General features: G+C 33.9%; 1 protein-coding gene across 1 annotated transcript; it reads right to left on the reverse strand.

The window, feature by feature from the left end:
• Positions 1–655: 655 nt before the first annotated feature.
• LOC148193092 (uncharacterized) lies at positions 656–15,249 on the reverse strand. Its single transcript, XM_088099355.1, has 10 exons — positions 14,955–15,249; positions 13,666–13,916; positions 13,377–13,589; positions 13,200–13,292; positions 13,021–13,122; positions 12,908–12,937; positions 2,467–2,781; positions 1,225–1,277; positions 1,014–1,071; positions 656–727 (listed from the first exon to the last, which is right to left on the reverse strand). Exons 1-10 carry the CDS (start codon positions 15,247–15,249, stop codon positions 656–658), a joined length of 1,482 nt encoding a protein of 493 aa, XP_087955481.1.
• Between the last annotated feature and the right edge of the window lie 1,120 nt (positions 15,250–16,369).

The following is a 16,369-nucleotide window of genomic DNA, read 5'->3' on the forward strand; positions in this document are numbered from 1 at the left end:
TATATAAGTGAGAGCAAACCTCACTCTTAGTTAGTTTGCCACCATGGCGTTGCCTACCTTATCATGACATTGTCATCATTGAAGTAGGTTGTTGCCTTGTTCATCTTTAATATTTCTCAACTCATCAAACTAAAATCTCAGGGATTACTAAGCTAGTGTTATAATTTTTATCATTTTGTCTCTTTATGAATTGTTGTCGCTTTGTTACCTTGATTACACTCTCTTCATTAGCTTTATCCTTTTTATTCTATTACTTAATTATTTTTATTTTAGGAAATTTTCAAGTATTGCTCCATTATTGACAAATTCATTTGACAAAACTCTAGTTTTGTCCCCTTTAGTCCAAGTTTCATCTTTGTGTAGTTCAAAAGGTGAAGTAAATATTGAATGGCAACAACTACAAAATTCGCTACCATAAGTGGAGGAAAAGAGAAAACCTGATTGTACATAAGGTGTCTCGGAGATGACGACATGGAGAGCTAACATTGTGGGAAAGAAATTTAGAAAAATAAATTGAGAAACAATTTTATAGTCACATCAAGATAGACTATAAGTCAATGTAATCTCATTACAAAAGTAGTTACAAAGAAAGAAATGTTACTCAATTCATAATAAACTAGGTATAATTTTATCCTAAAACAATATCATAAACTTCCTAAATGTTACTTCCATCAGATGATTGTCTTGCACCCAAAGGAGACTCTGGCTCATTTGCATCAGAAGTTTGCTGAAATAATATAAAAAAAAATTAATAAAATAAACTCAATTACATGTACTCACATTTTGTAAATAATATATAAAAAAATAATCAAATTCACTCTTATCAATTCTAACAACCTACCAAGTCAGACGTATAGTTCAATAGCTAAAAGGCAGGCCTCCACATAACAAGTCTAAACTGCTACCAAGTATATAAACAACTGATGATCAAAGTTCGATTGCCATGAGTTTGTAAGGTTGATTAATAATAGCCTTAATTACTTCTAAGCACACTAGCCACACCTGTTAGTTACCGTATCAGCCCCTGTATCAATTGCATCAAGTATTTCCCACGGTTCTCTAAACTTTACACTATATCAGATAGCACCTTAAACATCTAAAGGAAAACTAATTAACCTAGAGAAAGAAAGACTATTCCAAGTCTCGTTCTATTCATAATCGGCGTTATATGTTTTCCAAACTAGAAACCTACTCAGATGCTTAGACACACCACCACCAGCTTACCTCACGGTTTGACCATCAACCAAACCCCTGTTTAATCCCTTCCCTTCACCAACCTAACAACAAGACTGTTTCAAAATCACTAAAACAGAAGGGATGTAATTCTGCACCAGAAACAAGTGTGTGAAAATTAATTGCTACTATCTTACTAGTCATACAAAAACCTAACCCTTCATATCAGCAAGTTGATTGTTTTTGCTGAGTAGAATGAGAATATAATATACCACACATTGCACAAGACAATATGGTTCATGTCCACTAACACTTTTCATTGTCACTATCAATTACACCCCATATAAACCATAAGTAATCCAAGTGAGAAAAAGTTATCGGAAAATGGAGAATTTGAGTCTAAAAGCAACAGTGGAACAAAAGAATCCAACAAATTTTGATTACATTTACATGCCAACCATTCTAGTAAAAAGCCAAATGAGCCTACCTTAGTTCGAGCCCGGCGTTCGCTGGTACTTTAATTGCTTGCAAAAACATCTAGCCATATTCTTAGAGATATGTCTTTCTTACATTTCAGTCTTTCAAAATAATATAATATAACTCAAATTATATAACTGGGTCTCCAATAACGAATGCAAAATCCTCTAAGAATCATGGTAATTATCGATTGCATATATAGAGTGATCACGCCAACCAAAGGCTGTTTATATAATAATGACAGTGGCAGAAGTAGGGGAAATGCACAACATTACAGAATGACAGTGGAGAGTGGATATGGGATATGCATTGTGCTGTAGTTTGCATGGTACTCTCATTACATATTTTGCATGCACATCTAATAAATAACAGACATACAAATAGTAGGGATTCAGAATTTGCAGGGTGTAGGCCCTCCACCCAACGAAAAGCTAGAATAATTAATTAATTATAGCTTTCAAATTCCATATATCAGCTGTGACAGACTTCCTATCCCAAGCTTTCAAATTCTATAATTATGTGTTTCTTATGAGGTTAAAGAACCGATCACTGCATTTCTCGACTACTAGATATTTTAAATCATAAATTTCTTTCATCTCTAAGTGTCTCTATTTTTAATTTTTATGATGTGGTTTTGATTTTTTCATCTGTTCATCACATTTTATTCCCCTATAATAAAACATAATTGGTATATTTAACATGTAGGTGAATGTCTCATCAGAAGGTAGCCACATCAATTGCATGTACTCATAAAACAGAATTGGTATATTATTACAGTATATCAAGCATATTACTTATACTTATTTAGTATCTTACTTGTGGTTGAGGATCAAAGAAGGTAGCCAATTCATCAGGAATCTTTCCTTCCTTCATTATCATATATGCTTTCAGCGCACCTTCTAAATTCATGTACTTTTGTTCCCATTGATTAGTAGATGTTGATGATGTGGCAGTACTAGATGAACCCATGCTTAAATCTGAAAGTCGCATTCTTGTATTTCTGAATGAGTTAGTAGGAGCTGCTCCCAAACCCATGCATCGCACTCTCCCAGAATGCTCTGGGCCTAACACTCTACCAACAACATCATGAGGGGAAACCTGTGATTCATCAGTAGTGCTTTGTGTAAGATCCTTGAAAATATTTGTATGTTAAAATGTAAGATCCATGAAAAAAAAAAAATATTTATAATAGTAAATTTTAGCATTTTATTAGTAATAATAATTTTAATGGATAGAAAAATGTAAATTTTTGGATATAAAATTATAGTAATTCTAGAGGGAGAATTTCAAATTTTTTGATAACTTATTTAGGATTTTTTTAAGAAAAGTGAATAGTGAATAGTGAATAGTGAATAGTAAATAGTAAATAGTAAATAGTGAATAGTTAAAAAAAAATATTAAAATAAATTGTGGAAGAGAACACTCCACGTAGAATCAATTATTCAGAGATAAGAATGGTGAATAAAAAATAATTTTTGAATAGTAAAAATGAATAGTAAAAGTGAATAGTAAAAATGAATAGTAAAAATGAATAGTAAAATTTTTGGCTATAAATAGCCAAGGGGGGGAGGATGAAGATTTGCACCAAAATTCTAGAGAAATTGTGAGAGGAGAGAGTTGGAGGAAATTCTAGTTGAAGAAGGGAAATTCTGGAAGTTTCTGGAGAACGATTTGAGAAGAGGAACCTAAGTCTGGAATAGAGGTAAGGGGAGTTACATTTTGTTTGGTATTATTTTGAGTCTTGTATAGGTTGCTTTTGGTTGATCTTAAATCTTGAATGTAAAGTATTTTGTTTCTGTATGATTTTGAATTTTGGATGAGAACATGCTTCGGTGTTTAGATCTAAGTGTGATAATTGTAAAATGTGATGTTGATTATGCTACTAATTGTTTATTTTTGTATTTTTGGATGGATTAGAAATTGTCTAACCGGCTCTGCCAGATTCAATTTCTTGTTTCCCCAAACATTTTATTGCTTTCCTTATTTATTTTTATCGTATTTTGGAAGGATTAGAAGTTGTCTAACCGGCTCTGCCAGATTCAACTTCTTGTTTCCCCAAACGTTTTATTTCTTTACTTATTTATTTTATTGCATTTTGGAAGGATTAGAAGTTGTCTAACCGGCTCTGCCAGATTCAACTTCTTGTTTCCCCAAACTATTTATTTCTTTACTTATTTATTTTATTGCATTTTTGGAAGGATTAGAAGTTGTCTAACCGGCTCTGCCAGATTCAACTTCTTATTTCCCCAGACATGTATTGTTCTTGTTATTTAATTATATTGTATTGATGGATGGATTAGAAGTTGTCTAACCGGCTCTGCCAGATTCAACTTCTTGTTTCCCCATGAATTTTTATATTAAGATTATTTTTATGATTGTCAAATATTGTATTCTTCTATGACCATTTATAGTAATGTTTTATTATTGTTAATTGTTTATAATTATCTTGTATGAATTCTATTATGGATGTTTATTGTGATGATTTTATTGAATGAGTTTGTTGGCTGAAATTAATCTTGTTGGAAGGTTTGGAATAAGGGTTCTATAATAGCTTGTATATGGGTATTAAATATATACAGTGTTTGAGGTTGTTGTGAGAGGAAGTAAAATTAGGCATTTTAAGATTTAGAGCATAAGAAAACAAGGTAGATAAATTAAATAAATAAATTGTTAATTATTGAAGGCCTCCCTTTGTTGGTAGGATAGAGGAACCTTAAAAACCTGAGTTGGCACATCCCTGATCATAGAGCAGCCCTGGCCTGGTCCAGTCAGTTGTGACTAGTCATATGTGCTGGCGTCGAAGGTGAGTTTGATGCGTTCAGACATCTGGGTCCTCTCCGGTGACCAATTGGGGTAAAGAAAAATCTCTACTAGGATGAAAATAAAATAAAACAAGTTGATTGTAGATGCATAATATTATCATGGTAAAAATTTCATATATATTTTATTTATCATTACATTGAGCCCAGACTTTAATATGTAGTTCCTAAGATATGTTGATGTATTTTGGTTGATCCATGATCTTTGTTTGGTGAAAATATGTTGAGTTATACTCGTTATGGGCAAAATGAGTTTATAATATGAAGCATGATATCTGTCAATGTGTTTAATTTATCGATACCAAAACGGGTTATTATGAATTCATGATTAAAGAATGAACATGATTGAGTTAGGTGGATAAGAGGGTATGAATTGTTGGTTTTTATGAAATGTTGGAGTGGATATGAGAAATCATTACTTATGAAATGATGTTTACTACCGGGAGTAGTATGTTCGAGTTATACCATGAGAGTTTGGTATGAGCAAAGTAACACCTGAGATTTATGGAAGCAGGCAGAGAGGGGTCTGACCATAAGGCTTCAGAAAGTAAGACATAGTATGTAAGTGAGGCTTAAGGAAGCAGGCAGAGAGCGGTCTGACCATAAGGCTTCATGAGTAAGCATGGTACACTTGTAAGATTTATGGAAATGAGAAAGATGATTTTGATAATGATGAATTAATGACATCGGAATAATGATATTTTATCAATTGCAGAAATACCTGATTTTAATATTTTTGTTACAAGTTTAATGATTTTATGATATGGTTGGCTTACCCTTATTTGTTTGTACTATGATCATATAACTCATGTTATATGTGATTAGATAATGTTGCAGATGCGGTTGAAAAAGCTTAGAGATGAGAGAGATGCGGGGAAAAACTTTCAGGGATTTTTGTAAAAAGAATAAATTTGTATTGGGAAGATTATGTTGTGTAAAATTTATAAGTTGAAATTTCAATGGTGAAGACTATATTGTTTAAAGTTTGTAAGTTTGGTATTGTACTTTGGAGTAATTGAAATAAAGTTTGATTGTTTATATGAGATATCAAATTAATTTAGTCTCTACTATCAGTAATACCCTTTAAAATATTCGGGTGTTACATTATGGTATCAGAGCAATGGTTTTCGAAAGTATTTTGGGACTATGGGGAGTGAAATTATTATTCTTAGTAAAACTATTAATGGTTATGATGAAAATGACTATTTGGAGGAAATTGATATCATATGCTAAATTGTATTGTTATCTTTTTGAAGAAATCATTTAAACTCGACAAAGATGCAGCAACAACAAGTTGATCAAGTACCTCAAAATCATTCTAGCTTGAATGACTTCTTAAGGCATGATCCAACTAAATTTAATGGGGAGGCTACTCCTGATGAGGCTGACTCTTGGCTAAGGCAGAACGAGAAGATTTTTCGGGTAATAACTTGCTCAGAAGAACAAAAATTAACTTATGCATCATTTCTTTTGGTGGGTGAGGCTGAATATTGGTGGGAAAGTATGCAACAGTTGATGACGGTTCGTGGTGAGACTGTGAATTGGGAGAACTTTAAGATAAGGTTCTTGGAAAAATATTTTCCAAACAGTGCAAAATTTGCAAGGGAGGCGGAGTTTCTGACCTTACAACAAAGAAGGTTATCAGTACAAGAGTACGTAGTAAAATTTAATTATCTCTCGAGGTTTTATACTCAGAATATCACAGAAGAATGGAGATGTCGAAAATTCGAGGGAGGACTAAGGCATGAACTGAAGAAGGTACTTATGCCATTGGAAATACAAGAGTTTCCAGCATTGGTAGAGAAAGCCAGAATGATAGAATTGTTGGAGTTTGATCCAAGTAGAGTTTCCAGACTTGCAAAGGGAGAATCTTCAATGAAATTCAACAAGAAACCTTATGAAAAACCACAATTATCATATCGAGGAACAGTGAAGTGTTTTGAGTGTGGAGGGGCACATTTCAGACGTGACTGCCCTAAACTTACTGGGGAAAGAGTTGAAGGGAAGAGATGTTTCATCTGCAATGATCCGGACACTTTGCTAATGTCTGTCCAAAGAAAAAGAAGGTGGGAGAACCACAACAACAAGATTCTGCTGAAGTAAAGCCCCGGGCAACAGGAAGAGTATTCGCAATGTCTGCAGAAGAGGCTACTAAGCCAGGTACATTAATCTTACACACCTGTATGCTGTTAGGAGAATGCGTATATGTTTTGTTTGACTCTGGAGCCACACACTCCTTTATATCTAGCATGTTTAGAAAGACTCGGATTACCGATGCTTGATCTAGGGTGTGAATTAGTAGTTTCTACACCAGCATCGGGACCAGTTACGACCAGTTCAGTCTGTGTCGGATGCCCGATCCAAATTGCAGGACGCAAGTTCAAAGTGAACTTGATCTGCTTACCCCTTCAAAATCTAGACATTATTTTAGGAATGGATTGGTTGACTGCCAATCACGTTCTTATTGATTGTGGGAAACAAAAGATAGAGTTTCTAAATTTGAACAATTTAGAACTAAGCTCAACTCGAGTCGCTGCGAAGGATATCAAAGATGGAGCTACCTGCTATGTGGTGTTAGCTCAGGAGAAAAGAGAGAATACTGAAGAACAAATCATCGGAATACCTGTGGTAGAAGAATATGTTGATGTTTTTCCAGAAGAAGGTGCCAGGTTTACCACCTAGTCGAGAGATCGATTTCACAATAGATCTAGTGCCCGGAGCTGGCCCGGTTTCTATGGCTCCATACAGAATGGCTCCTGCCGAACTAGCAGAGTTGAAAAAGCAAATCGAAGATCTGTTGGAGAAGAAGTTTATCCGTCCAAGTGTGTCTCCATGGGGAGCTCCTGTATTGCTGGTGAAGAAGAAGGATGGAAGTTCAAGGTTGTGCGTGGATTATCGACAGTTGAACAAGGTTACAATAAAGAACAAATATCCTTTGCCAAGAATCGATGATCTATTAGATCAGTTGAGAGGAGCAGAGGTGTTTTCAAAAATTGATCTCAGATCTGGTTACCATCAGATTCTTGTCAAGACGGAAGATGTACAAAAGACGGCTTTCAGATCTCGCTATGGACACTTTGAGTACGTGGTAATGCCGTTTGGTGTGACGAATGCCCCAGCGATTTTTATGGACTACATGAACAGAATATTTCGGTCATGTTTAGATAAGTTCGTGGTAGTATTTATCGACGATATTCTTATCTATTCAGAGAATAAGGAAAAGCATGCAGAACACTTGAGGGTGGCGTTGGAAATTTTAAGAAAACATCAACTGTATGGGAAACTATCAAAGTGTGAGTTCTGGATAGAGAAAGTACAATTTTTGGGTCATGTGATTTCTGCTCAAGGAATCTCAGTGGATCCAGCAAAAGTGGAAGCTGTGCTAAAGTGGGAGCGGCCGAAAACTGTAACTGAAGTACGAAGTTTTGTAGGATTAGCCGGTTATTACCGACGTTTTGTCGAAGGGTTTTCCAAGATTGTAGGTCCTCTAACTCAGTTAACTCGTAAAGATCAACCATTTCTGTGGACTGACAAGTGCGAAGCCAGTTTTGAAAATATGAAGCAACGACTAACATCAGCACCAGTATTAATCATTCCAGACTCTAGCAAATCTTTTGAGGTGTACTGCGATGCGTCATATCAAGGATTGGGGTGCGTTCTAATGCAAGGAAGGAGACCTGTAGCTTATGCATCTAGGCAGTTAAAAGCGCATGAGAAAAACTACCCAACGCATGACATCGAACTTGCAGCAGTAGTATTTGCATTAAAGACATGGAGACACTACCTCTATGGGGCAAGTTTCCAAGTTTTTAGTGACCATAAGAGTCTAAAGTATTTGTTCGATCAAAAGGAATTGAACATGCGACAAAGAAGATGGATGGAATATATGAAGGACTATGACTTCGAGCTTTTATATCACCCAGGAAAAGCCAATGTGGTGGCAGATGCATTGAGTAGGAGACAAGCTCAGATAACAACGATGATGGTGAAGGAATTAGAACTGTTAGAAAAGTTACGTGATATGAACTTGGGGTTGCAGTTAAACCCAGATCACATATGGTGTAGTCATTTAGTAATCACTAGTGACTTCTTAGAACAAGTGAAGGTTGAGCAGTCGATGGATCAAGAGTTGCAGCAAAAGATCAGGTTGTTGGACACCGATCAAGCTAAGGAGTTCGTTCTAAGTAAAGATGGCATACTTCGATTTAAAAACAGAGTGTGTATCCCTGCAAAGAGTGAATTAAAACATTTAATTTTAGACGAAGGCCATAAAAGTCGTCTTAGCATACATCCAGGTATGACTAAGATGTATAAGGACCTGAAAGAGTCATTTTGGTGGAATGGAATGAAGAGGGATGTGGCCGAGTTTGTAGCAGCCTGCTTGGTGTGTCAAAAAGCAAAAGTGGAGCATCAAAAACCGGGAGGGATGTTACGACAGTTAGACATTCCTCAATGGAAGTGGGACAGTATCTCGATGGACTTTGTAACACATTTACCAAAATCATCAAAAGGTCACGATTCTATCTGGGTTATCGTTGATAGACTAACCAAGAGCGCTCACTTTTTGCCTATTAATCAACGTATGTCACTAGAAAAGCTGACGGAGTTATACATCGGGGAAGTAGTGAGGTTGCATGGCATACCTACAAGCATTGTGTCAGACAGAGATCCAAGGTTTACTTCAAGGTTTTGGCAGACGCTACAGAAGGCTCTGGGAACACAGTTGAAGATGAGTTCGGCTTATCACCCTCAGACTGATGGTCAAACAGAAAGGACTATTCAATCTTTGGAGGATTTGCTGAGAACTTGTGTATTAGATCATCTTGGAAGTTGGAATGAGATACTACCATTAGTAGAATTTACTTACAACAACAGTTATCATTCCAGTATTGGTATGCCACCATATGAAGCTTTATATGGAAGAAGATGTAGAACACCGTTGTGTTGGTTTCAAGATGGGGAAGCACTGACAGTGGGACCCGAGCTATTACAACAAACCACAGAAAAAATAAAATTAGTCCAAGATCGGATGAAAGCAACTCAAAGTAGACAAAAGTCATATGCCGACAAAAGAAGAAGACCGTTAGAATTTGAAGAAGGAGATCATGTATTCTTACGAGTAACGCCAACTACAGGAGTCGGGAGAGCTATCAAGATGAGGAAACTGACACCAAAATTTCTCGGACCGTATCAAATTCTCAAAAAGATTGGGCCAGTGGCTTATGAGATAGCACTACCACCTCGATTGACATATTTGCATAACGTTTTTCATGTATCCCAACTGCGGAAGTATATTCCAGATCCAAAGCATGTGTTAGAAGTTGATGAAATTCAGGTCAAGGAAAATTTAACAATGGAAGTTGGCCCAGTGCGTATACTAGATGTTCAAATGAAAAAGTTAAGAGGGAAGGATATTCGCACGGTAAAGGTACTTTGGAATGAAGACACACAGGAAATGACTTGGGAATTGGAAGAATTTATGATAAAGGAATATCCATATCTCTTTTGTAAGTAATTTTTTTTTTGTTAAATAGTCTTTGTTTAAATAAATAATTTTCGAGGGCGAAAATAATTGTTGTTGGGGAGATTGTAAGATCCTTGAAAATATTTGTATGTTAAAATGTAAGATCCATGAAAAAAAAAAATATTTATAATAGTAAATTTTAACATTTTATTAGTAATAATAATTTTAATGGATAGAAAAATGTAAATTTTTGGATATAAAGTTATAGTAATTTTGGAGGGAGAGCTTCAAATTTTTGATAACTTATTTAGGATTTTTTTAGAAATGTGAATAGTGAATAGTGAATAGTAAATAGTAAATAGTGAATAGTGAATAGTGAATAGTTAAAAAAAAATATTAAAATAAATTATGGAAGAGAACACTCCACGTAGAATTAATCATTCAGAGATAAGAATGGTGAATAAAAAAATAATTTTTGAATAGTAAAAATGAATAGTAAAAGAATAGTAAAAGTGAATAGTAAAAATGAATAGTAAAAATGAATAGTAAAATTTTTGGCTATAAATAGCCAAGGGGGGGAGGCTGAAGATTTACACCAAAATTCTAGAGAAATTGTGAGAGAAGAGAGTTAGAGGAAATTCTAGTTAAAGAGGGGAAATTCTGGAAGTTTCCGGAGAACGGTTTGAGAAGAGGAAACTAAGTCTGGAATAGAGGTAAGGGAAGCTAACTTTGAGTATTTCTTTTTGTATTATCTTGAGTCTTGAATATGCTATATTTTTCTTTTGTCTGATTTTAAATCTTAAATATGGAGTATTTTGTTTCTGTATGATTTTGAATTTTAAATGAGAATATGTTTTTTTTGTGTGTTAATATCCAAGTGTGATAATTGTAAAATGTGATATTGATTATGTTATGTCAATTGTATGTTATTAGTGGTTTATATTTTTATTTTGGAAGGATTAGAAATTGTCTAACCGGCTCTGCCAGATTCAATTTCTTGTTTCCCCAAACATTTTATTGTTTTCCTTATTTATTTTTATTGTATTTTGGAAGGATTAGAAATTGTCTAACCGGCTCTGCCAGATTCAATTTCTTGATTCCCCAAACTTTTTTTTATTTCCTTCCGTATTTATTTTATTACATTTTTGGAAGGATTAGAAGTTGTCTAACCGGCTCTGCCAGATTCAACTTCTTGTTTCCCCAAACTATTTATTTCTTTACTTATTTATTTTATTGCATTTTTGGAAGGATTAGAAGTTGTCTAACCGGCTCTGCCAGATTCAACTTCTTATTTCCCCAGACATGTATTGTTCTTGTTATTTAATTATATTGTATTGATGGATGGATTAGAAGTTGTCTAACCGGCTCTGCCAGATTCAACTTCTTGTTTCCCCATGAATTTTTATATTAAGATTATTTTTATGATTGTCAAATATTTTATTCTTCTATGACCATTTATAGTAATGTTTTATTATTGTTAATTGTTTATAATTATCTTGTATGAATTCTATTATGGATGTTTATTGTGATGATTTTATTGAATGAGTTTGTTGGCTGAAATTAATCTTGTTGGAAGGTTTGGAATAAGGGTTCTATAATAGCTTGTATATGGGTATTAAATATATATACAGTGTTTGAGGTTGTTGTGAGAGGAAGTAAAATTAGGCATTTTAAGATTTAGAGCATAAGAAAACAAGGTAGATAAATTAAATAAATAAATTGTTAATTATTGAAGGCCTCCCTTTGTTGGTAGGATAGAGGAACCTTAAAAACCTGAGTTGGCACATCCCTGATCATAGAGCAGCCCTGGCCTGGTCCAGTCAGTTGTGACTAGTCATATGTGCTGGCGTCGAAGGTGAGTTTGATGCGTTCAGACATCTGGGTCCTCTCCGGTGACCAATTGGGGTAAAGAAAAATCTCTACTAGGATGAAAATAAAATAAAACAAGTTGATTGTAGATGCATAATATTATCATGGTAAAAATTTCATATATATTTTATTTATCATTACATTGAGCCCAGACTTTAATATGTAGTTCCTAAGATATGTTGATGTATTTTGGCTGATCCATGATCTTTGTTTGGTGAAAATATGTTGAGTTATACTCGTTATGGGCAAAATGAGTTTATAATATGAAGCATGATATCTGTCAATGTGTTTAATTTATCGATACCAAAACGGGTTATTATGAATTCATGATTAAAGAATGAACATGATTGAGTTAGGTGGATAAGAGGGTATGAATTGTTGGTTTTTATGAAATGTTGGAGTGGATATGAGAAATCATTACTTATGAAATGATGTTTACTACCGGGAGTAGTATGTTCGAGTTATACCATGAGAGTTTGGTATGAGCAAAGTAACACCTGAGATTTATGGAAGCAGGCAGAGAGGGGTCTGACCATAAGGCTTCAGAAAGTAAGACATAGTAGGTAAGTGAGGCTTAAGGAAGCAGGCAGAGAGCGGTCTGACCATAAGGCTTCATGAGTAAGCATGGTACACTTGTAAGATTTATGGAAATGAGAAAGATGATTTTGATAATGATGAATTAATGACATCGGAATAATGATATTTTATCAATTGCAGAAATACCTGATTTTAATATTTTTGTTACAAGTTTAATGATTTTATGATATGGTTGGCTTACCCTTATTTGTTTGTACTATGATCATATAACTCATGTTATATGTGATTAGATAATGTTGCAGATGCGGTTGAAAAAGCTTAGAGATGAGAGAGATGCGGGGAAAAACTTTCAGGGATTTTTGTAAAAAGAATAAATTTGTATTGGGAAGATTATGTTGTGTAAAATTTATAAGTTGAAATTTCAATGGTGAAGACTATATTGTTTAAAGTTTGTAAGTTTGGTATTGTACTTTGGAGTAATTGAAATAAAGTTTGATTGTTTATATGAGATATCAAATTAATTTAGTCTCTACTATCAGTAATACCCTTTAAAATATTCGGGTGTTACACTTTGACTCAAACCCACTTCAATTTGTTCCTGTAGGCATAGAAGAAGTTGTAGTTAAAGATCTAAATATTGAAGCATAATGTTTGAAAATATCATATTATAGTAAAACTTACCGCTATAGCCTTTGCCGCCTCATTTACAAATGAGCCATCTTTTTTTTTATGAGTTTCAATATATAACATTCCACGACTAGGCAGTTTTCCACTATCCAAAAGCTAAATAAAAGGATAAGTTAAAATAAATAGTAAATTTGAAAAATACTAAAAATCGTCATATATGCTAATCTCAGTACCATCTCATGTCTTCTTCTTGAGATAGGTTTAGAGCCACCAGTATGAGGAATTACTTGCTTCTTGCGATTTTCTCTATTTTTTTTACAAATATCCTATGAAAAAACAATTGTAAGTTGACATAACAATCAAAATAATAATATACACAAAAGCAATGAAAATAATAATGAAACTTGTACCATTGTCTCCGGTTTTAGACGATAGGTAACGAAATGAGCCCATTGAGTTCTGTCTATACCGGTCGGCACATTACATATGATTTGATCTTTTGTTTTTGTTGGATCATAGAACTCATTCCATAAACGTTGTCTATGTGCAGCCCACTTCTTACCCAAAGTTAATTTGCAATATCTTTGGGCAATAGCTTCAGTAGTCTTAAAACAAAATCGAAGCTTTTGAAAAAAGAAAACATAGTTAGTGAGTAAAAAGTAAGTGTGGGGCATTTGAATACATTAATGATATATATACCTGTAATATTTCCTTAAAGCATTCTAAAAAGTAGGTGTTAGGGATGCCTGTTTTTCCAGACCACCTTTCAAAATTGATTGGAAATAAATTATCGTCCGTTGCCAATATCCCACAATAACCCGCAAGTACTCCTTGCCCTTCGCCTATAGCCATGCCTACCTCATCAAAGTCTACAATGATGCGTTGTCCATGAGGTAAGTTACTTACTTCTCTGACCTTCACCTTTATTTTCTTCATAACTCCTTGTAGGTCTTTAACAATAAAAAAACTTATGAGAGAATAAAGTTGAGTAGCACGTTAAATTAAATCATGATAACAATATACTTAAGCTTTGAAATTACTACATAATGGCTACGGTTACATTTTTAATTATTGAAATTGTATAAGCAAGAACTAAAATTAGTAACACTTACCAATTTTAAAATCTAAAAGGAAAGTGTGAAGCCTGGTTGTATGGGTGGGTCTTACTCTGAGCTCTTAGTGACGAGGCCATTACGTAGAATAAAGGTGCTAAGGTTGTAGGGGGCCCCTACGCTAGGGCCAACCACTTTATTTTTATTGTGGTTTTAGTTAATATCAAGGGAACATTTTATAAAGGGTTTGAACTTTCCAGCTATATATTCAGCTGAACTTTATCACCAAATGTAACCATAAGTTTGTTGTATAGTATTAGCTAGTATATAGAGTACTACCTTCAGATTTGACATGAGATGAAAATCAATTCAGTCTATCTCATCTTAGTCGTTGTTAGAATCAACACGGGACCATTTCTTTCTACACTTCTATAGTTTCTGTGTACATCCTTATAGGTGTGGGTTAAGAAAATTATTTTAACCCCTCTTACATCAGTCAATGATCAGCTTAGCTCAATTTAAAAAATACAAAAATTAATTTATACTTTTTTAATGTATCTTTTTAAAATTTAATTCATGTAAATAAAATTAATTTTACTTTTTAGATGCAAATAATGTTTGATAGGTACCCAAACTAATATTTGATAAATAACTTGGATAAAGGAAAGGTGCCACAGACTAATGTTTGATAGGCCTGAAGATGATTGTCACAAAAATTAGAAAATTCTTTGATAAGATGGCAAGACGTAGGAAAAGTCCTAGGAGAGATAACTTTACAATTATATTTGGCAAACGTATATTATTATGAATTTCTAAAGATTTATAAATATAAGATGTGAGTGGTGGGTTCAAATCATACAGTTATTTGTTTTTTACTCTTCAACCATAAATAAAATTTAAAAAATTATGCATGCAGAAAAAATAAATGACATATACCTATTGCATCGACATTCCAATATGATGAAGATTCACGCCCAACATGTTTTTTGGATGTTGTAGGTTGCTCTGTGTTTTCTGTGGACATCGATTGTGTTGAGTTCCACGAATCATGTGATGAGGTCTCATTTGTTGGTTGTACTTCAATTGATTCAGACATTGTAGGATTTGTCGATGGTGATTGTTCTTCAATCAATGGAGTAGTCACTGCAGCATTTGTTGATGGTAAAGTACCTAAAGATTCAGTTTGAGGTGATGATTTTTGTAGATTTCGGAATCGCTTGACCTTTGGCATGGCTACATATTAAAAGAAAGAAATGCATTAGGCAAAAAAACCTGTAGTATATGCATTTCAAATAACCTTTAATTAACTTCCATTATATTCAAATAACCATTGAATTGTAAGCTATTCATAAAATTTCATTTAAATTAAAAATGCTATTGGAATATATTCTTCAGGGAATAAAGGTACAGTAGAAAGACAGAGTATGCATTTAAAAGCAGGTTACAGTAATGTATATAGTTGTCACTTTTCACCCAACACCCAACCAACCATTTGCTCAAACCTTGTTCAATTATCTCTTCTCTTCCCAACTTACTTGCTGAAGTACGGGTTTCCTTCTTTATGAAGCCTCAAAACCTTGTTCAATTAGCTCTCTGGCAATACCTAATAAATTATATCTACCCTACGCCTAATAATCTATGTCATCCAGCCAAATACATCACACATATAAATGAGTTCGGATCTTATTACCTTTCCAAATGAGAGAACAAGCTAATAAAGAGTCACAATTCAGAAAGGTAACTTCTCCTTCTTAACCTGAAACTGAGATATCAAACATGTGGTACATATCATTTACCTTTAAGAAATCAAGCATGAGTGAATTATACATGCATTGAAAATAATTGAAAATAATAAATGACTATTAATTATATTTTCAACTCATACATTTGACTAATTGATATCCTCGTCTAAATGGTTTGTAGCCAATTGAACATATTCATTGTCATTACTATAAAATTTTTCCAACTCTTGATCTTGGTATGGTTCGTTTTCATATAACTCTTCTTGTACCTCTTCTCCCATTTCATACAAATCTCTTGGCTTTAAATGCACAGCAATACTCCATCCTTCATTAACCACATCATCAACATAATATACCATTTGTGCTTGAGATGCCTCAATATAAGGTTCATGTTCTTCACGGTTTCCAATATGAATAAGTCTATCAAAGTTAACACAATTAAAATTCCATTGATCCTTTTTATATCCTCTCTCTCTTGTAGTATCTACCCACTTACACTTGAAAAGAACAACTTTGAATCGACCATAATAATTAAGCTCAATAATATCCTCCAACTTTCCATAATAGGATAAGTCTGCTTGCCTTAAGTTCCTATCAACAGTACTTGAA

The sequence above is a fragment of the Vigna umbellata genome, chromosome 9 (assembly GCF_029865625.1).
Source record: "Vigna umbellata cultivar VRB3 chromosome 9, Vumbellata_1.0, whole genome shotgun sequence".
NCBI lineage: Eukaryota > Viridiplantae > Streptophyta > Magnoliopsida > Fabales > Fabaceae > Vigna > Vigna umbellata.